We start from the raw sequence: 21,493 nt of genomic DNA, 5'->3' as shown, positions 1-21,493 counted from the left end.
TTTCTTATCAAGCTCCACTTTTGTGGAATCAGCTTCCAGTTTGTGTTCGGACGGCAGACAACCTATCCGTTTTTAAGAGTGCGCTTAAGACCTTCCTTTTTGATAAAGCTTATAGTTAGGGCTGATTAGATGCAGCCCCTAGTTTTGCTGATATAGGCTTAGTTTGTCGGGGGACATCTTACTTCTTCCTTCTCTCTGTCTATACCTGTGTACTCTCATGTTCCGATTAACCCAGCTTCCCCAAATTTCTTTCTTTTTGGTGTCTATATACGCCGGGATCCGGAGTCATGGATGATCCTGCGGTCCTGTGTCATGGATTGCGAGTCCTGGTTCTTGAGTCGTGGCTGTGGTCCTGGATCATAAGTCCTGGATGGACATACTCGTGGATTCATCTTCCTATTATACACACATGCATTTCCAAACATTTGGACTACCTATGTTGCAAATGTATTATCTTTTCAATTTACACACGGCATCTATTGCACGTCTGTCCGTCCTGGGAGAGGGATCCCTCCTCTGTTGCTCTCCCTGAGGTTTCTCCCATTTTTCCCTTTAAACTGTGGGTTTTCTCTGGAAGTTTTTCCTTGTACGATGTGAGGGTCTAAGGACAGAGGGTGTCGTATTGTCATACTGATATTCTGTACAAACTGTGAAGTCCACTGAGACAAATGTAACATTTGTGATATTGGGCTATATAAATAAACATTGATTGATTGATTTTTCGTGCTGAGATATGACAGAAAGTTCCAAACTAAATCGGTATTTTTACTAAAAAGACTGCATTAAATTAATCAATTAAATTGGAATACACACTTCACTTGACTCACTTAAACCTGAAATTAACTTCAGATTAAATTCAAAGTACATTTTTTTAGCAGGCAGTATGGAGGCGAGGTCCGATAACAAAGACCACATTACATACATTTGAATGAGCATACTTATGTTGATTATTGAAGGACTTGAAAGAATGTGAAACTAGCCTGAATGTGTGGAAGTGCTGTGACATTTTCAGTCAGACACCTCTCTGAACAACTCATCTCACCACCTGCTGTCAGCGAAGATTTAAAAAGACTTCTGCTCCCTGAGAAAGGCTGAGCTGACATCTTTGGGATCAGGTGTGAAAATTCTTAGTGCACTTTTTAGAAAAAGGAAAAAATAATGAACTTGCCTTGTCTGTCCTCCATCGGCTCACTGAAGGCTTCATGGAGATCTTCCCTATCACCACGAGACGTCACTGTTTCCTTGTTATTCGTCTCATGATGAACCTCCTTAAAGGTATGGTAGATAATTCACTTCAGAAACACTTCTTGTTATATTCCATGGAATGCTCTTAACATCCCGATAGCAATGAATATATTAAATGCTTTGACAATAAATACATAAAAAAATGTCATCTGTGGAAGCCGTTGCGCCGTAAAAAGCACGACCAATCATTTGAGCCGGCCCGGCTAAAATAACTGGATGGCCTACCTGCCTGTCAGCGTTCCATCTCGTGCACAAACTTATCTCGTGCCCTCATTGGTCATTTGCGCGTTCGTGTGTGTTGGAGGATGGGCTTGGAAGAGGCACATTTTTTCCGGTTGTGTATTTTCAAATTCTAGCGCACTCGAGCTGGTTTCTCCATTCTTACCTAATACCTACCCTACCTTTGGCTAACATGACCATTATTACACACTGTGAGATCATGAACAATGGAATCAACACTTTTTACATTACATATACTGAAAACAAATTTAAAAAGATGCTAACTAGACCAACATATTAATAAGTCTGGCATCAAAAAAGTGGCACAGTGTTCAGAAAAAACGCTAGACATAATATTAGAAAGACGGTTGTAAAAAGTCAATTTTTAATATTAATTTAATTGTTTTTTTATTTGAAGCTAAAAATAAAGCATACATTTTTAGAAAATTAGCATCAAATAATAAAAACATGTCATTATATAACAAATCCATCAGTCTCAAACATTAAAGATGTTACTGTGCTATATACAAATCTTAAAATATCTTTATAAACACTAAGGGTTTCTCAACAGTGGAACAAATGTCGGTCTCCGTTTCTGTTATGAAAATAGAATAATAACATGATCTTTTAATTGATTTTTCTGAAGAATTCCAAACTGCTTAACTGTTTCCTCTCTGAAGAAGTGCTTAGTGAGGACAAAGGGAGGCAGAGAGTGGATGCATGTTTGTAACATAATAACCCTTCAACACAATAACATTCAGTCTCTTGCTAAAGACGTCCCTCCTTCAGTCGTTGTCTCTGGTTTTGATCGAGGAGCATCCTGAACACCCACTGAGTTTACTCTCCTTGGCGTTGTAGTCGAAGTGCGGAAGAACCAGGACGCTGCCTTCAGGTTCAGTTTTGCCCGCCGAGGCTTTCTCATCCTCTGCTTTCATGATGCTCTTCACCAAACAAGTGATGGCGGCGTCAATGTTGGTGTTGTCCTGCAGAGAGGTGGAGGGTTAAAGGGGCTTTATTGCTTTATGAAAATATACTTCTTTTTATATTCAAGACTTTGTCTCTGGGTCGTGCGTTTGGGTTCATCAGTTTGTGTCGAGGTCCTGACATATTTTCAGGTTCATATCAGTATGTAGTGTCTCTACTTTAAAGAGTCCTCTCCTGCTGATGTTCAGGTGTATATCAGTATGGAGTGTCTCTACTTTAAAGAGTCCTCTCCTGCTGATGTTCAGGTATATATTAGTATGTAGTGTCTCTACTTTAAAGAGTCCTCTCCTGCTGATGTTCAGGTATATATTAGTATGTAGTGTCTCTACTTTAAAGAGTCCTCTCCTGCTGATGTTCAGGTGTATATTAGTATGTAGTGTCTCTACTTTAAAGAGTCCTCTCCTGCTGATGTTCAGGTGTATATCAGTATGTAGTGTCTCTACTTTAAAGAGTCCTCTCCTGCTGATGTTCAGGTATATATTAGTATGTAGTGTCTCTACTTTAAAGAGTCCTCTCCAGCTGATGTTCAGGTATATATTAGTATGTAGTGTCTCTACTTTAAACAGTCCTCTCCTGCTGATGTTCAGGTGTATATCAGTATGTAGAGTCTCTACTTTAAAGAGTGCTCTCCTGCTGATGTTCAGGTTTATATCAGTATGTAGTGTCTCTACTTTAAAGAGTCCTCTCCTGCTGATGTTCAGGTATATATTAGTTTGTAGTGTCTCTACTTTAAAGAGTCGTCTCCTGCTAATGTGCAGGTGTATATCAGTATGTAGTGTCTCTACTTTAAAGAGTCCTCTCCTGCTGATGTTCAGGTGTATATCAGTATGTAGTGTCTCTACTTTAAAGAGTCCTCTCCTGCTGATGTTCAGGTGTATATCAGTATGTAGTGTCTCTACTTTAAAGAGTCCTCTCCTGCTGATGTTCAGGTGTATATCAGTATGTAGTGTCTCTACTTTAAAGAGTCCTCTCCTACTGATGTTCAGGTGTATATCAGTATGTAGTGCCTCTACTTTAAAGAGTCCTCTCCTGCTGATGTTCAGGTGTATATCAGTATGTAGTGTCTCTACTTTAAAGAGTCCTCTCCTACTGATGTTCAGGTGTATATCAGTATGTAGTGCCTCTACTGTGACATGTCTCCATGCTTTAATGTTCAAAAAGCTCTTCATTTTTCTCATACTGCCTGTGCTGCAGCACCTCTTTTCACCCTCTGTCTGAAACCAGAGCCCAGTCTGCTCTGATTGGTTAGCTGGCCGGCTCTGTTGTGATTGGTCAATCTCTTTAGAGATGTCCCGCCCCTTAGCCTATCACGTACAATGTGTTGGATACAGTAGATATATAACCAACTAGCTTTGTAAAATACCAAAAATAATATTGGGTAATTGCTTCAAGATGTGTTCAGGTTTATTAGTTGTATTAATTCCACTTAAACAAGTCCTCTCTGTGAAGAAGAAGTTTGAGGCTTTAAAGGTTTTCCGTGCGCTCCATAAAAAGCTTCAATCTTGTAGTTTGAAATATAAATACATTGAAGATAAAAAAATATCAAATAGAACATTTGCAGAAAAGTAAATTCCTTGTCCACCATTTAACTTCACTAACAGTCTCTGGGTGTTGCTAATTGAATTCCCAGTTTAGTGTGGCTAATTTTATTTGCAGCACGTCAACATGTTACAGGGCATCGGCATCCACGAAAGGGAGCCGCTTGTATTTAGAAGACATTACCATTTAATAAGAGTAAATGGCTGTTATGTGACCTGAAGTTGTTGTGTGCGGAGACAGGCTTGCATGGTGACTTTTGCACACAACACAGCTTTAAAATGATCTTAATTAGAAAATACTCCGCTGTGAAATGTGTTTACAAAGAGAACAGACAAAAACCAAGAGCAATAGAGACTTATTTCAGGTCGAATCAATATTTGTAGGATTCATAAACACAAAAATCAGTCACATGTTACCTTGGCGGAGGTTTCGTACCAGCCCACGAAGCCGTACTCTCTGGAGAACTTCTCCATTTTGGGCAGCTTGGGGCACAGACCCTGACTCCTCTGGTCCGACTTGTTGGCCAATAGGACGACAGGAACCGGCGTTCCGTTGGTCAGGGCAACCTATAGGAAGAAAGGTAAATTATAATTATTTTTTGATTATTTGTCAGTAGTTTTTCTTTAACCACTAATATAAACCAACTGGCAGTCTGTTCACCCAGGTATCTGAACACGTCATTTGAGAGTAGGGTTATAAACCTGGAAATGTTGACTTACTGAGTTGATAAAGAGTCCCTGAATGCACCATTAGTTTTGGTCTTTGTGAGGCTGGACTGTTTTTATTGAGGAAGGAGAGGTCATGTTTATTTTTACACGACTATTTAGCATGTTTACTGTTGAATTTGCGAGAAGCAGACAATCAAGTCAGGTAAGGGGAAGTGACTTTTACATATTCAAACTTCAATTGACTTTTACCATGGGATAAAATGCTTAGGAAAAACACAACTGTAGGTAATGTAAAAAAAAAAAAATCCAACACAAGCTTCCTGTTGCAGATTACAATGCAGTAAAACTAGTTCTTGCTTTGTCTGTGGAGGTTATAAAAAGACTTCCTGGTTTATTGGCTAGTCATGACTGAAGCAGAAGTAAAAGAAGAGGGGAGAGAAGATACTGAAACAAAACAGCACATTCACAGTGTTAAAAGAAAGGAAAATTGCACCAAGATGTGTTTGTTTTGTTAATCAAACACCTCCGAGTTCTTCACAAAGGAAGGTGAAGTGAATGTTTGATAAACACAGATATTTCAAGAAAGTTTCCTTAAATGATGTTTCAGCTTATCAGAAGGCTTGAAGGACTTAAAACCCTTTTTGTATTATTCTGTATCTGTGTGTAAAACAGAATATGGGGAATTATAAAAAAGCAGGATGGTTTGCACACTTTCCTGTTCATGTAGTTCTTTTCAAAATATTTTTGCCCAGAGCTATCCCAGCCTGGAATAAGTGAACCACGTCAAAATGTAGGTAGTGCAAACATAATAGAGAGAAAAACCACGAAATTGTAAGTTCATTTGAATGAATGTATTTGGGAATTGGTGACATTTCAGCAATATTCCTTTTTTGTGTCTTTTAACTGTTAATTAGTGATTGTATTGGAACACAATTTTAAAGTTAACAAAACTAAAATGCCTATTTTCTTATTTACCTTTGAGTCCAGGTCTCCTTTCCACTTGAGGACAGCCTGAAACGTGGACAGTCGGGTCATGTCGAAAACGACGAGGGCCCCGACCGCCTCCCTGTAGTACACCCGGGTCATGTTGCCATAGCGTTCCTGCCCTAATAAAGAAGTAGAAGAAGAACGATAACACAATAATTACTTGAGAAAATGCATCTTTTGTTGCGTGCAAGTATGTGTATGGCCACATGTGTGTATAAGTGAATAAGCCTCTATCCTGCTCCCTAACTTCCTTCACATGATCCCAATAGAGTGGTGAATCAGCAAGTGAGCATCTGATACACACGCACGCACCCACGCACATGACCTACGCAGCAAAACACAGCTGACACAAAAAGAAAACAGCCTCTGACTTGCATGCCTAACAGCAGATGTTATCTTTTTCTGAGAGAGTGTAATTAGACTCTTAATGATGCTATTTGATCACTATCAGTCACAGTTTAAGATTATATGGCATATTGTTTTGCTTTTGTGGCTCCACACACCTTGTAAAGACATAAGGTTGGTTCAAACACCTACAACCCAACAAAATGAAAGTTCATAAGGTCTAAGTGTGTTTTCTAGATCAAATAACTTCTTACATCAAAACATTGGGATTAGCCTATTTTATTAGCAACAAGTTTAAGCATAAAATCTGTAAAGTCAGATTCTACACCATCTGCACCACTAGCTGAACACACAATAAAACAACTAATAGCTGTATATTTTACATATATTTGTTGTACTTAGGGTTTTGTCCACCGTGAGTTTGAAAGCGCTCGATCTTATCTTTTGGTTTACTGTAAAGTTGTGGTTCAAATACAGTTAAACATGTATGTTTATAGAGATTGTCTTTTTATAAAAACAAATATGGATTGTCTACTGTAAGAATTTGCCACTAGAAGCTTATTGTCTTTCATTTCACTTCACCCGAATAAACATCGAAACACAAAACAATGATACTACTATCACTTTAAAGCACGAGAATAATGTACCACTGTTTAAACGCCCGCTATGCAAGGACTTCAGTGTGAATTCATTACTGGTCTAAAGTCCAGCAGATGGAAGTCTTTATGTAAATGAATGTTTCTTATCAGCGGGCATGTTCAACATCCAGACAGTCAGCAAGTGTGTGAAACAGCTGTGAGACGAGAGGGAGAGAACATCCAATTACATGCAATTAGGGAGGAATGGTGGGTTTGATAAGCAGAACACAATAGCTTTTCTTTCAAAATGGCTAGTCTGAAAGGTAATTGTTTACTGGAGGGTAGAGTTAAAAAAAGAAATGTTCTGCAGAAACTGAGGTTAACCACATTTGGTAGGCGGTCTCTTTTCATATCATGCATCATCATCGTTGGAAGATGTCAGCAAGATGCAGCCAACTTGTGAGAAAATGCAGTTTACTGGATGTGTGTTTGTGTTCTAGGTTGAATTTTACCGGTACAGTTCAATGTTGATACTCGATTAACCTCAAGGTGACAAAAGAAGCATTAATGATGTGACAAAGCTTTAATTTAGGACACTATAGTTATAGTGAGGATCAGCTTTTTGCTTGCCATTTATTTGCTGCGCCTAAATCCAAATCCAAAACGTCTTACAATAACCACTTTCATACAGAATTCCCTTGTGCTACCTGAAAAAATCACCTATAATGCTGACAAGTTGTGACCGCATTTAAAAAAATACATGTACCAATTACTGACTAAATAATTAATCTGTTCATCAAAAATAAACTTGTATACAAAAATACATCTTAAATGCTTCAAATCCTGTAAAAAAATGAACTTCATGATATTGACCATTTATGCAACTACAAGTATTATTTACAAAGCAGAAGCATGCTGCATGCTGATAAGTCAACTTTACGAGTGGTAAATGACAGTGTATTATTCTCTTAATTAAGTTATATTTAACCATGATACCATTTTATTAAACTTGACCCAACCTTACAACAAGTTTGGATATTGGTATATGCCCTGAAACTGTTTGAGCATGCAAATAAACTGTGAATACAAGCTATTGTTTAAATACGTTTTTCTGCCTAGTTCAACACACAAGCATTACATCTCACTTGCAGACACACGGTCATCTTTACGCACCAGCGATGTCCCACAGCTGCAGACGAAGCACCGTCCCCTGGTCCCAGGTCAGCACCTTCAGGGCGAAGTCCACCCCGATGGTGGCGCGGTAATGCTGGGAGAACACCTGGTGCACGTATCGCTTTATGATGGACGTTTTACCGACTCCTAGATCTCCGATGACCAGGACTTTGAGCAGGCGCTCGTGCTGCATTACTGCTCCGGGCGAGGACGCGCGCTGAGTGGGATGGCACGGTGATGTCTCCAATTATGGGACTCGCATGAAGGGTTTGGTCACTGAGAGGCAGAATACTGCAGTGGATGCTGCAAAACTGAGTAATACGTGCAATATTTGACGCTGGAAAGAAAACTGCTTTAAAAGGGAACTATTTTGCAGAAATAATATTAGAAATAAAAATGTTGAGAGGACATATTATCCATAAATGTCTCTGAAAGTCGCTTTTATCAGAGTCTTGGGTCCTGCAGATGTAAAAACCTGTACAAATGTGGTTCAAGGTGTCGTTTTGTCATCGTACAGTCCAAGCAAATCGTCAAGAGACATTTCAAAAAGTGCTAAAAAGTTTAAGAGAAAAAAGGAGAAGTTGCTGTTGTGTCCTGTCCAAGTGAAAGATAAAGACTTCAGTGTTATCTGCTCAGCCTGCGGTCTGTGTGCACATCTCCTGCTGTTTGGTTTACTGCCAGAGAGCAAACTGGGCTGAGAGACTGACAGCTGGAGAGAGAACGACCACACCCCCCAAAACCATAGTGTGAGTCTGCGTTTCAGGATCTGCTGATATTACAAAACAAAGAAAATAAAATAAACTATTGTAAAAAAACTGAACGAGATATTGATATTGCTCAAAGGCTATCCAGAATTTGGATTAGCATATTCATTGAAAAATAAAATACAACCTAACATGCAGTAGCATTTAAAAGTGTACTTGTTTAACCTAACATTTTCAAAATCTGACCTTCGTGTAGAAAATACAACAAACTCACATGTAGTTCAGAAAAACTACAACTCCCAGCTTGCAACTAGTCCAGTTCCGAGTATGCGCACAGAGATATGCGCACACGGACAGCGCACGGGAGCAGTGAGTGTGCAGCTCTGGTTTTACTGAAGTATACAAACATAAAAAATACATTATAATAATAATTTACCAAAGTAAGGCTTCCATGAGTTTAATGTTCTTTTTATTTACTTATTTAAAGATATATTAACATGTAACCCTTGTCATTATGTCCCTAACTTCAAACTGCAACAATGTATTTTGTTAATCCAAAATTGCATTACTGACAAAAACGAATAATCATACTGATAAACCGTCTACAATATTCCTTATTTTAACATGTATTTTAAGTATATGTCTGATAGTTCTCTCTCCCTCCAAACTCTCTCTTAAATGAACCACATGGTTTTCCTTCAGTGTTGCGCCTCTGCACGGTGCTTTACGGCAGTGGTACTGATGCGGGATGAGTCAGGCGATATGATGCTGCTGCTGCTGCCATTTCATCAGCAGCGAAACGCTACAAACACACAGCAAACACACAAGTGATACCGCGGGTTTCCCCTCTGACAGCCCCCCAAAACACCCCTGCTCCCCGGCGTGGAAACGCGCATTTCTGGGTGGTTTATTCCTGTAGCGAAAGCGCAAGATCCGGTTTTTATTGCACCTGCCCTGGATACGTTTTTCTTTCTCAAGCTCTCGATCGGGCCTGACATCAACAAGGAAATCAGTGCCGACCCCAGGGCCTGCTGTGCACGAGCGTCTGTGTGCAGGATCAGAGACAAACATCGAGCTTTTGGAGGAGTTTGTGTAAGTAATCGGTGCCATGGAGTCCACACCAGCCTCCTGAAAAGCGCAAAGGGAACAGAAGAGGAACCGAGTCCACTCCTGCTGCAAGTAAGCTGCTTTCTTTTGACCATTAAAGGCATATATTATCTTATTTATCATGCTATTAAGCCTAAAAGTGATCTTAAGAAAGCTCATAGGCCTGTATTCTGCTATTATGTGCACTGGTCTAATAATAGCCTGCAGACTGTCTGAGCTAGTAGACTCTTTATTAGATTAATATATTTAGACAGGCCTCCACACTTTGTAGATTGTACGTTTGACTTCTTTTAAATGGTTAATTGTTTTGGCTATTATTTTGTTCTTGTTTATTTTAGTTTTTACCTTTTTTGTCGTTGTATTTTTTACTTATTTTATGGTTTGTGAGCTTAGCTGTGTGATTTTTGTATTCGTATTTATTTCTCCACAGCACTTTGGTCTGGAGGTTTTAAAGTGCTTTACAAATAAAGCTGTATAATAAAACGTTTTGGAAGCAGCACAATATGATTCAACCTCAGCTTGTATAAAGCCCCACATGGAGATATAGTAGCTACTGTTCATGATGGGACAGGGTTTTGGGACCTTTAAATGTGGGATATGTGATACCCTCTGTGGCGGGATGGACCTCTAAATCACCCCCGACATCACTTCCGGTGTGAGAGCCCCCGGGCTGCAGCTCGCTGGGGATTCAGCTCTGATGTTTGCATACCGACCGAGCTACGCAACCAGAGAGAGGAGGGGGGGGGGGGGGCATGTGTCTGGCCATGGTGTGCAACTGCACTGTAAGAGAGATAGAGATACATAATAGGTAAAAAAAAAAAATGACACTTAGGCCCTTTACCCTTAGGCCTACTGTACGTTGAGATTTGTAATGACATTTTCCTTAATATTGCAGAGGAACATTCAGAAAGGCTGTGAGAGACTATCAGTAGCAAAATTAACTTTACTCACTGATGCAAAACAAATCCAAAATGAACCGTTGTTTTGTTCTCTTTAAAGATTTGTTTTTACTTTTCTACTTAAAATAGATCCTTTGCTTGAGTAAAAGTTGAATGACTACAAGTACAAGTCCTAAATTCAAAATGTAATTTAGAAAAAATGATGCTACAGACATAAGCAAAACGGTTCATTCAAAAAAGATTATTATTTGATATTGTTAAGAAATACATGGGCATTTTTATGAAGTTCTTCAATACTTTGGACGATTGATAGTTGCTGCTTTGTAACATGCGCATGCTGTGTGTTCTATATATATTTTAAACACATGTGTGGAGTTAAAATACATGTATTTTATTTACCTTTGAGATGTAGTGGAATAGAAGAACAAAGTAGCACAGAGGGGAAATAAGTTGAGTGCACAAACTTGAGTTAAAAGTGCAATAGTCCCTTTAAAATGAAGCTAAATTAATACAACTAAAAGTACAAAGACTTAAACATGTCTGTTTGTTAGTGTGGTACTAAAGTCCTGACAAATGTAGAAAAGTGCTCCTATGATCCCACTATGTAAAATCAAAAGCTAGCAGTACATAGGTCTTTCTAATTATTCAGAAGGTCACACATTGAAATGCCAAAGCCTCGTGTAAAGCAGGGCATTAGGCAGCAGCCAATAATCCAGAAATCAGGCTTATTTAAAATATCACTTGACGCCATCGAGTGAGGGGAAAAGCATAAGAGGGTTTTCTCTCATACTCGTGGCTTTGATTGAATCATGCACCGAACACAATGAAGCAGTTCTTTGTGTGGAGTGGGCAACGAGCCAATCTAAGGGTCAGAGGTCAGACAGTGAAGGCTGGGAATATATTTCAATTGCATTCATTTGAGGTGTTTGTGCTCAATAATAGAGTCCTTTGTGTTATTGAAAGATAAGTTATGAAGGTCTTCTTTGAAGTACTCTACATAGCGCATAAGTCATTATCAAAAGAATAACAGAATAAGAAATATAAGATATGTTCAGTACCTAAAAAGCATACTAGTCTCTTGATGATGATACTGCTCTTATACAACGGTTAAAGGATTTCGATCCTAAGAGGAGTACAAAAAGTAGTCCCCTTGCCCCCTTCACAACAGTATCTAGGCAATATTACTGGATGCATTACATTAATGTATTATTGCCTCCAGCAGATGTGGGGTTAATTTGTATGTCTCTATGAACAGCTGAATATATAAACCCATGTTTTTACATGGTAATTCAGCCTATAAAAGAGTTCAGACTTTTCTCTCAGAATTCTGACATTTTTCTCAGAACAAAAAAAAAAAATGTCTTCACATCCCCACGTTTTTTTTTTATGTGGCCCTAATCCTCTTCCGTAAGGTTATGCGTATCCACAACTGGCCTAGGGTATATTTTAGAGACATAATCTAATGATCTCTCTCTGTATGCAGACGCACCGCCTCCTCCCCACGCGCTCACCTGAGCAGACAGACCGGAGAGCGAGAGACAGACCGGAGAGAGACAGACCGGAGAGAGACGGGAGAGCGACAGACAGACCGGCGAGAGAGAGAGAGACAGACCGGAGAGAGAGCGACAGACAGCCAGACAGACAGCATGGAGGCCATCTGGCTGTACCAGTTCCGGTTGATCGTGATCGGGGACTCCACGGTGGGGAAGTCGTGTCTCATCCGCCGCTTCACGGAGGGTCGCTTCGCCCAGGTCTCAGACCCCACGGTCGGCGTGGACTTCTTCTCCCGCCTGGTGGAGATCGAGCCGGGCAAGAGGATCAAGCTGCAGATCTGGGACACCGCGGGGCAGGAGCGATTCAGGTGTGGAAATATATCATTATACTGGGTTTATTATAAGGTGTTACTCGGTTTTAAATCATGATGTTGCTTTAATATAGTTGCACCTGTTTGCCCCTTGAGCTTCATTCATTGTTATGTAAAACATGGCAGCAAAAGTGAAAGTAACACTACACTGCAAAAAGTACTTAATTTTTTGTTATCATTCTACCATTTTATCATATATACTCAAAGTAGGATAAAGTTATTACTTTTGTACATGTTATTAGGTTCCTATAGCCAGAAATAAGCGTATCCGCATATCTTAACTGAGTCTTAAGAAAAATATAGTGCATTCTATCATCGTATTTTTTTTAACTAAATGTACCTAAAGTTCGAAAAGTAAACGTATGACTCTATATATTAAAGTTCTTAACATGTTTTGTCAGATTATAAGACATTTTAACAGGGTTTATTAGAAACGTATAGATGGGTGTTCTGAGAATGTAAATCAAAACCATTTGACTTAATGATGATAATTGTTGCGCAACAGGAAATAACGCATTACATGTTATTTTCTGTACTTAACACAGAAAGAAGAGCTGGGAAAATGACGAATACAACTGAAACTCAGAACAAAACTAACTTAGTACATAATACGCAAAAATCAGGTCAAGATAATTCTAAGTGCACAAGTGATTTCTGGGAAATGTAGTTCAGAATCACAGATAAAAACACAGATGTCCCAAATAAGGAAATTGTGGTACACAACTTTAATTCGGTTTTTTTTATATTTAATAGGAAAACAGCTGCTTTTAAAGAACTGAAAAGTAGATGGGCTTCTTCTTTGGAAAGACCCGTGGCTGACCTCTGACCTCTCTGCTGAAGTACAAATATGTATAGAGATTTAAAAGAAAATCCAACTTTACACAGGTTAGATCGTGGACTAGCCACACCATTTTAGTAGATTTCTATATCAGGACTCGCATTTAAAATATCAATCAATAGAAAATGAATTGTATATTCCTCATTCTTCAAAGAAATAAAATAAACTAGTAGTTTATATCCAAGTATAAAAGATACACCCTAAGTTTGAAAAGAATGGACGTTCATATTTGAATGATGTAGCCTTGAGGTCTTAAAACTTGAAAAGCTACCTGTGACTAAATTGTTTACCCATAAAAAGAGAGAGCAGTTATTCAAACAAGCTTTTAGGGGATACTGGCAGAGAAAACTGCTGGAGGGGTTGATTCTAATTCATAAACACATGACAGTGCTCCTAATAGCCAAAATTAAGAGTGTAAATGGCACGGATGATTTTGACTCTACTACTTTGCTTTTTTTCACACTGTTAAAAGTATTTTCATATGGTGTTAACGAGATGTTAGGAGACACCTGGAAGGACACCATAATGTCATGATCTCAGCGCTTATATTTAATATTAGTACAGTATTTATAATACAATATATTATAATAATAATAATAGACTGACTAGGGGCTCTGCACACCCTTGCAGATGTTCCAACTTATAAAAGCTGACTAAATCTTTGCTTAAATTGAAAGTAGGCACATACTGTATGCACCTGCCAAGCACTAAGGACAGTATTGTGATACAAAAGTAGTTTATCCCACTATAAAACGTGCAGAATGTGTCCAAAATAATTCCTTATTTACTAGAGTATATGTAATGCTCTCTGTTTACACATCATTTTATTTGAGGTATGCTTTTGTAGTACCCTCTATGATTCAAATGCAATGTTTATGTTTACATTTAAGCCTGTAGTATATGATTTGTAGGCAGATATATCTCTGCAGCACCACAAATTATGTCTTTCAAAATAGTATTTTGACGCGTAATTTGCATTTGTCAATGTCAGTGCTGTCAAATGAAGTATCAGAAGAACTGGAAAAATATATCACTTTAGTCAATCTACTCATGAGGCTGTTTTTAATAAAAACATCTTTACGCCATTTAAAGGATCCCTAATCCCTAAAACCAAGAGTAAAATATACATAGCGATGTCTTATCATCTAAAATGCAACTTCACACATTCTTACTCACACACACACTCATCGCGCTGACAGAAGGGAACTGGTCTCACCTGTCAGTGTGATTAGTGTCTCCATGGCAACACTGACACATCCCCCCTCCCCCATCAGATACATATCAGATATAAATGTCCCCCAAGATGTTTTTTGAGAACATCAAACGTTATATTTTGGAGAGTGTTTAAAGATGTATGGAGCTCAGACTGTTTAAAAAGTACTGAGAGAACAGATTTGGTCTTTCGGTGGGATTTCTGGACAGTTACAAAAAACATGTTATTTTCAATTGGGTGGTACAGGAATGAGCTTCAAACCTGGGAATGAGTTAGCATTTTAGCACTTTCGGGCTTCCTTGTCCTGGAGTTATTATTATATTTTTGCTTAGTGATGTGAAATATATCAGTAAATACTACGCTAGAGGATTCCTGAAGCTGTTACATGGCTTAAAAAAGCAGCTGGCTAACAGGTGGCTAACTGAAACTGCTACACGAACATTAGCCACCTTTAGCTTAGCCACCTTTAGCTTAGCCACCTTTAGCTTAGCGACCTTCATGGAGTTGATAGCACTATGCTAGCTATTTACTTCTGGCAGTTGCGCTTTACTTCAACTATTATAAAAGTGGTTTTAAATTAATATGTGGAGATTATCCTGCTGAACAAAACGTGTAAGTATCATAAACGTGTGTTTGCTACAGTGCTTACCTTATTCTCTGCAAAAATACGTCATCACTGAACCACTCTAGCACAGACAAAGGTTTTAATTTAAATGTGTCATACATCGTCCCTTCTGTGTCTCTTCTCTTCTGTCATGTAGTTTTAGTTTGGATTTAAGCTTCAAGACAATATACTTTCCTGACTGCATTCAGGTTGCCATTGTGACAAAAAAATAACTTATCCAGCAGTGATGTTTCTACATATTTTGGGACTGCTGTAGTGGATTTCTGCCATTTTCTTCCTTCTCCTACACATAACTGCAACGCCTCTGATCTGAATCCAGCTCATCCCAATATCATCTTAGTCATTGTTTTTCTTTCTGTGTGCTTCATTCCTTGCATAAATATTTGTGTGCGTTTCAGCATTTTTGGATCAAATGAATCACTCGCTGTTTCTGAAATCTTTCCACCTACTCTTCGTCTCTTGCTGTATTTTTCTCCGTCGACTAATCCCCCCCCTCTTCGTCTTTCATGACACGTCTGTCCTTCCTGTCTGCCGTGGGAAGATATATGAGGGGGTTGGGGTGCGTTTGTTTGCATGCAGGGTGTCACATCTTGTCAAAATCTATCAGCTATTCTCCTCCCAGTTGGGCTGCAGTGTTGTTTCTGTAAAATCAAACACTTTCATCCCACAGCTCAACGGATAACAGCTTTTTAAAGGTCGATATTGATATTGTTGCAAGTTAACAATGCCTGTACAGTTATTTATTATAGATTCATTGGCAGTGCTGATTATGTACCATTTCACATTTAGTTAAATTTAGTCAATGCTAGTAGTAGACGCAAAAAGTGCATTAAAAATTGAATACATTTAAATTTGTCACAGGAAATTGTCATTTGAATGAACTGTCAAATGGCTAGTAATCAGAGTATAAGTATTATACACATTTAAACTGTGTTATTTCATTTTATTTTGTTCTCCAAAAACATATTTTACACTTTCTTTGTTCCGAAATATACATTATAATAAACTGACCATTCGTTCGTACATTAAAACCATCTTTTTTCTTTTTTAAATCATTGCAACAAATCAAAACTTGTCTCCACAGTTAGCAAAAGGATCATTTAAAGTGTGATCCTTCACACTCAACTGTCAACATAATTTATTCCTAACTTCTCAGCTCCGACACCCGACACCTCTCCTTCTTTTGCTGTCATTCACACCTTCTGACATCAGTTTTTTGCTGTGAGAAGCTTTTCCCTTGATCCTGTTTTACTAACCATTTCACTGGATGTCCTTTATCTCGTTATCTTCATCCTAAAAACAGGTAATAGTCTTCCTAATACCTAAGAGAAAAATTGTAAGAAGCGTATTCATCTGCGCGTTTTTCCTGCTGGAACCTGCAAACGTTAGCATGCATGGCTAACTAGTTTGCTAACCTATCCCAATAGGTTGAAAACACGTAATGAGGTAGCATTACATTTGTCAAAGTCATTAGTTGTTCATCATCCACTTCTCCTTAAAATTGAATAGATATATTACATACAAATACAAACACTACAAGCATAGATCTAACAACTGTCTTTTGTGTCAAAATATAACTAAATAGGGTTCGATTAAAGTAAAGTTGATCCTACATTAAAGTCCTTTTACTAAATACTAGGACACCTTACGCTGCAATAAGTTGATTTGGTGTACTTGGCTTTTCGCTATGTGTCAAGTATCCTGTGTTGCCTCTACCTATGGTCTTTACCTTCCTCCTCCTTTTTGCACCCCTTCAGGTCCATCACCAGGGCTAAATAAAGTAATACCCTAAAATAAAAAGTCTAAGATGCGTATTCATCTGCGTGACTGTCTGCAAAACATGCAAACGTTAGCATGCACGGCTAACTAGTTTGCTAACCCAATATGTTTGAAAAATGTAATGAGATGGTATTACATTTTTCAAAATCATTAGTGGTTCCTCATTCATTTCTTTTAAAATCAAAAATACAAACACTAACATAAATCTAACAACTTTCTTGTGGGTCAAAGTATAGGCCAAGAAGTTGATTTGAAGTTGATCATACATTTAGACCTAATACTAAATACTAGGACACATCTACGCTGCAATAATTGATTTCATGTATATTTTGTACCGAGTTCATCCCTATGTGTCTTTACCTTCCTTCTCCTTTTTGCACCCCTTCAGGTCCATCACCAGGGCGTATTACCGTAACTCTGTGGGCGGGCTCCTACTATTCGACATCACAAACCGTCGCTCTTTCCAGAACGTCCATGATTGGCTGGAGGAAGCTCGCAGCCACGTCCAGCCGCACAACATCGTCTTCCTATTGGTCGGCCATAAGTGTGACCTGGAGGCACAGCGCGAGGTGTGTGAAGTATAAAAGTGAACAAAACAAAGCTTTGTTGAGTTGCTGGGGAAAGTGGCTGTTTTGGATGTTATGTAATACAGAGTGTTTAAGAAAGTGTGTAGCAGTAAAAATAACTTTGTGTTCACATTTAGATCAAAGGCAAGTTGTCTTTGTTTGTTTAATTCTCTTGGGGCAGCTGGCAGACAGAAAGCAAAAATATCACTATGGAAATTAAGACTTGGATGATACTGCAAAACGCTCTGAAGAACTCATCCAACTAGGAGGGATATTCTGCAAGTTCGAGACAAAAAAAGCTCCTATACCAAGGTGCACTTTACCTGACATGCACCTTAGCCGCGTTCACACCGCAGTACTTTTCCCACTTTATTTCCGATATAGTACCGAAATGTCGCATTAACACCAAAAAGAGCCGGAACTAAAATTAGTTAATCAAAACCTTTTTTACCCCCTTTTCCGTCCCTGCTAGAGAGCAGGTACTTTCATTGGAGAGAAAGGTTCCTATGTCTGATTGGCTGGTCGGATTGCAAACCACGCCCCGTAAAACTCCCAATTTTTTTATTTATTATCCTTGCATTAGCATTATTAGCATTAGCTTTAGCCCAGCGCAGAAACGCAGAGAGACTAACTTATGGCAACACAAAAGAAAACATGGGAGCGGTGGAGATGAGGAGGTGTCGGCGTTCTGGCGATTTACTCTGAAGCCAGTCCCCAACTCCGGGGACTTCTGGCCGGGGACTCCGGGTGGCAGTATACGCCGTGAAGTTGTTAGCGGCCTGCCAGTAAACCCAAAGCAGAAGAAGAAGAAGTGACGTCAGCGGCTTCATTTGCCTAATTCTCTTTCCGGGAACTTATTCCGGTGTGAACGCGATCTGTACTTAGTTCATCAGAACTAAAGAGTTCTGATGAACTAAGTTCTGATGAACCTTTGTGGGAAAAGTACTGCGGTGTGAATGCGCCTATTGACACCTTGACAATCGATTAATTAGTTCAGACCCCGACTAGCAACAAGTTTGTTGAGATCTCAAAATATAGGACCTTTTTCAATGCCATTTTCCTGTATGTCACAATGACGCATTTCGAGTTTCTTTAATTTGTTGTGTGAAAAGTGCTATATAAATAAACTTGCCTTGCCTTCAGAGGTTTGGTACTAGCTATTCACTGCCCTTCCACATTGGGAAGCTTCATCTCGTCTCCTTTGGTCTTCTAGGTAACTCGGCAGGAAGCAGAGAAGTTGGCGGGGGCGTACGGGATGCGCTACGTCGAGACGTCGGCCCGTGACGCCATCAACGTGGAGCACGCCTTCACCGAGCTGACCAGAGACATCTTCGCTCTGGTGCGGACCGGAGAAATCACGATCCAGGAGGGATGGGAGGGCGTGAAGAGTGGGTTCGTCCCCAATGTGGTTCACTCCTCGGAGGAAGTGACCAAGAGCGACCGACGCTGTCTGTGTTGATCTGGCAAGAGTTTTGGGAACTGAAGATGAAAAGAGGGAAGGGATCCAGGAAGGATTCAGAGGAGAGTGGGCTGAGATGCCAGCCCTCTTGACTTTAACCCTCTGTGGTTCAGACTGGATACGAAAGGAGAGGTTTGAGGACTTTTAATAAAAGGTAAAAACCAGACAAGAACACCTTGAACGTGGGTGGACACAAGAGGGTTGTGCCCATATCTGTTTTATTTCCAGAGAGGAAGGATAACAGATGCTCATTTACTCACGAGGGCTCAAATGATTTGTTTTGGTTTGGGCATTTTGCTTGAAAATCTCTCCCGTAGCATCTTAGAAAGGCCTTAGGAAGAGGATCCATTTGGGTTTTTCGCCAAAATCAATGAGACTAATCTTTCTTTCACATTCACCTCGCCTTCCACTAATCTCTCCTCCAATATGCAATTACATGATCACTTAGGAAATGATCACTTTACGTTGGGGCAACATCCTCAGAGCACATATTATTTAAAAAAAGTCAAGTGGGCACCATTAGATCCCTCGTTAACAAGAGTCTTGTTTCTCTTGTGCTGATATTTTGCTCCACATTCCACTATCAGGGGTCAATGGAGTAGTCCTGGAGGGCCAGCGTTTAATAAGGGGTTTCCTTTCCTGGAGCTGGGAACACTATTTCTCTTTGAAGCAATTAAGGCCTCCTGTGAGCTCAATGATATTGACTTCATGGTAATATCCAGTATCATTCTGCTAAATACCGCACTATAATAAAATGTTGTCACCCATCCAGTTCCTAATGGACTCCTTTAGCAGGATAAGACAACCTGTACAGCTAAACGGACCGAGGTGGACTAACTTACGACGCCTCATTGTATGCCTTGAACTGGGGAATTGTTAAGATTGACTAATAGGAGTGTTGGAGCCAGAAAGCACTTTAACAGCCAAGTTTAACTTAACTGTGGAGCCTCGTTTGGGACTACAGACGAACACAGAGATAATGTATTCCTTGAAAGCAAAGAGACGGACCAGACCATGGACTCCAAACAACAAGGGCCACCATATCCACAATGCACGCATACAGGCAATATAATCATGCAAAGAATGTCCAATTGGCGGGCGTTAAATCAACCCAACACAGATACAGGCAGACGGAAATTACAAGGTTAAACTTTGTCCTGATTCAGTGGTTTACATGCCTTTTATGTTTGTGCGCAAGTCAATATCTCAAACATTTATTTTCATTTTTTAAATACTTAAATGCAACAGGTTGATGTACCCGGCACGGTTACTTGGGATTTTGATTTGCCTATCCCTGCTATGATGTCTGTTCTATTTCTTTCTTTCTTTTTGAAATCCATTCTTCCACTGTCTTTCCCCCTGCAGCTCATAATTACAGTTAGATTTTCTCACACTGTATGCCTTCTTTTTACACGTCTCCAAAGCCTTCTGCTTTATATTTTTACATGAATGTATCAGCAAGGGAAAAGGTGAGGTTTTTACACAAAGAAATGTGTGAACGAGTCGATGCAAAACACTTTGTCTGACAAAAGCTTGGAGAAAAGCGCCGCGCAATATCTTAGAGTGAAATACTTCCAGACATAAGAAAAATGTCATTCAAGTAATGATCTTTAAATTCATTCCAGAAATAATAACACATAAAAGATTTGTGTTTTTGACATTGAATATTGTTTTTTCCTTATAAACAGTTTGCTGTATTATCACCAGTACTGAATACTTAAATAGTTTTATCCACAACCACCCACTCGTTTAAAATACCTGCAATAAAATACTCTTGTGTCCTCTATACATCTCTAACAAATATTGTGTTATCCTTATTCTTTTGTTTCCCAGTCAATAATGATTTTTGCCTTCTCATATAATATTGTTTTGGGTTCTCATTTCATTTATGAGTCTTTAAATTAACAGTCATAATGCAAAGCAAAGTGCAAGCTGAACATTAATAGATCATGGCAACACAACAAATAATTAATCATTAATGCAAATATTAAGGTGAGGTGAAGAAATGCTTGATTGAGTTACATTTCCTAATCTGTCTCATGTTTCATGCCAGATTGTAATAGCCTATCAGTCTCCATGACAACATGATAACAATTTATTTTGAACTGTTGTTGAAAACATTGAACTCCTGTCGAATCTGAAAACTTAATTTTTTTTTTTTTCTCTTGGTTAAACGATTTTAATTCACACATCTTAAGTGACAGATTTGAATTATTTCCTGCTGTCATACTGTCTATTTTGTGACATATTGACTGGATGGATAAAGGAAGAGAACAACGAGAGAAGTCAGGTTAACCCCAGACAGCTGATTCTGATAAAAGCCGATTCGATCAGTGTGTGAAACATTGAGTCAGCAATTAAATGCTTAAAGACTTCTTTTCCAGAAGCTGCTAACTGTCTGCAAGGTGATGTTAATGTTTTGGCCTCACATGACACAATACAGTATGTTTCCTTTCAATAAGTAACATGAGGTTTCTGAACTTGAAATCAGCACTGGTTTCCAGAGGAACTGTTTACTGGCACTGCACTGTTCTCAGGAAGGATCTAACTATGTATATGTATTCTGTGTATGAAAGCAGCCTCAGTTAGACTAACTGAGGCTGCTTTCATACACAGAATACATATTACTGCTTAATTTACTGAACATGTCAAGTTAACAGGTCTCTATCAACACACACACAAGCTGAAAATAGGGTGCTGC

At 39.1% G+C, this 21,493-nt stretch overlaps 2 protein-coding genes across 2 annotated transcripts; one reads left to right on the top strand and one right to left on the bottom strand.

Moving 5' to 3' along the window:
- Positions 1 to 1,827: 1,827 nt before the first annotated feature.
- Positions 1,828 to 8,353, bottom strand: LOC307031670 (ras-related protein Rab-38). Its single transcript, XM_079668961.1, has 4 exons — positions 7,739 to 8,353; positions 5,631 to 5,761; positions 4,404 to 4,553; positions 1,828 to 2,447 (listed from the first exon to the last, which is right to left on the bottom strand). Exons 1-4 carry the CDS (start codon positions 7,929 to 7,931, stop codon positions 2,250 to 2,252), a joined length of 672 nt encoding a protein of 223 aa, XP_079525087.1. The 5' UTR covers positions 7,932 to 8,353; the 3' UTR covers positions 1,828 to 2,249.
- Positions 8,354 to 8,903: 550 nt separating this feature from the next.
- On the top strand, positions 8,904 to 21,367 carry rab39bb (RAB39B, member RAS oncogene family b). The gene is made up of 4 exons (XM_079668962.1): positions 8,904 to 9,621; positions 11,932 to 12,309; positions 17,156 to 17,336; positions 18,547 to 21,367. The coding sequence occupies exons 2-4, from the start codon at positions 12,095 to 12,097 to the stop codon at positions 18,790 to 18,792; spliced, it is 642 nt and encodes a 213-aa protein (XP_079525088.1). The 5' UTR covers positions 8,904 to 9,621; positions 11,932 to 12,094; the 3' UTR covers positions 18,793 to 21,367.
- Positions 21,368 to 21,493: the final 126 nt, after the last annotated feature.

The sequence above is a fragment of the Notothenia rossii genome (assembly GCF_949606895.1).
Source record: "Notothenia rossii genome assembly, chromosome: 3".
NCBI classification, from domain to species: Eukaryota; Metazoa; Chordata; class Actinopteri; order Perciformes; family Nototheniidae; genus Notothenia; species Notothenia rossii.
The sequence above is the reverse complement of the archived record's forward strand: the minus strand, read 5'-3'. Positions and strand labels throughout refer to the sequence as shown.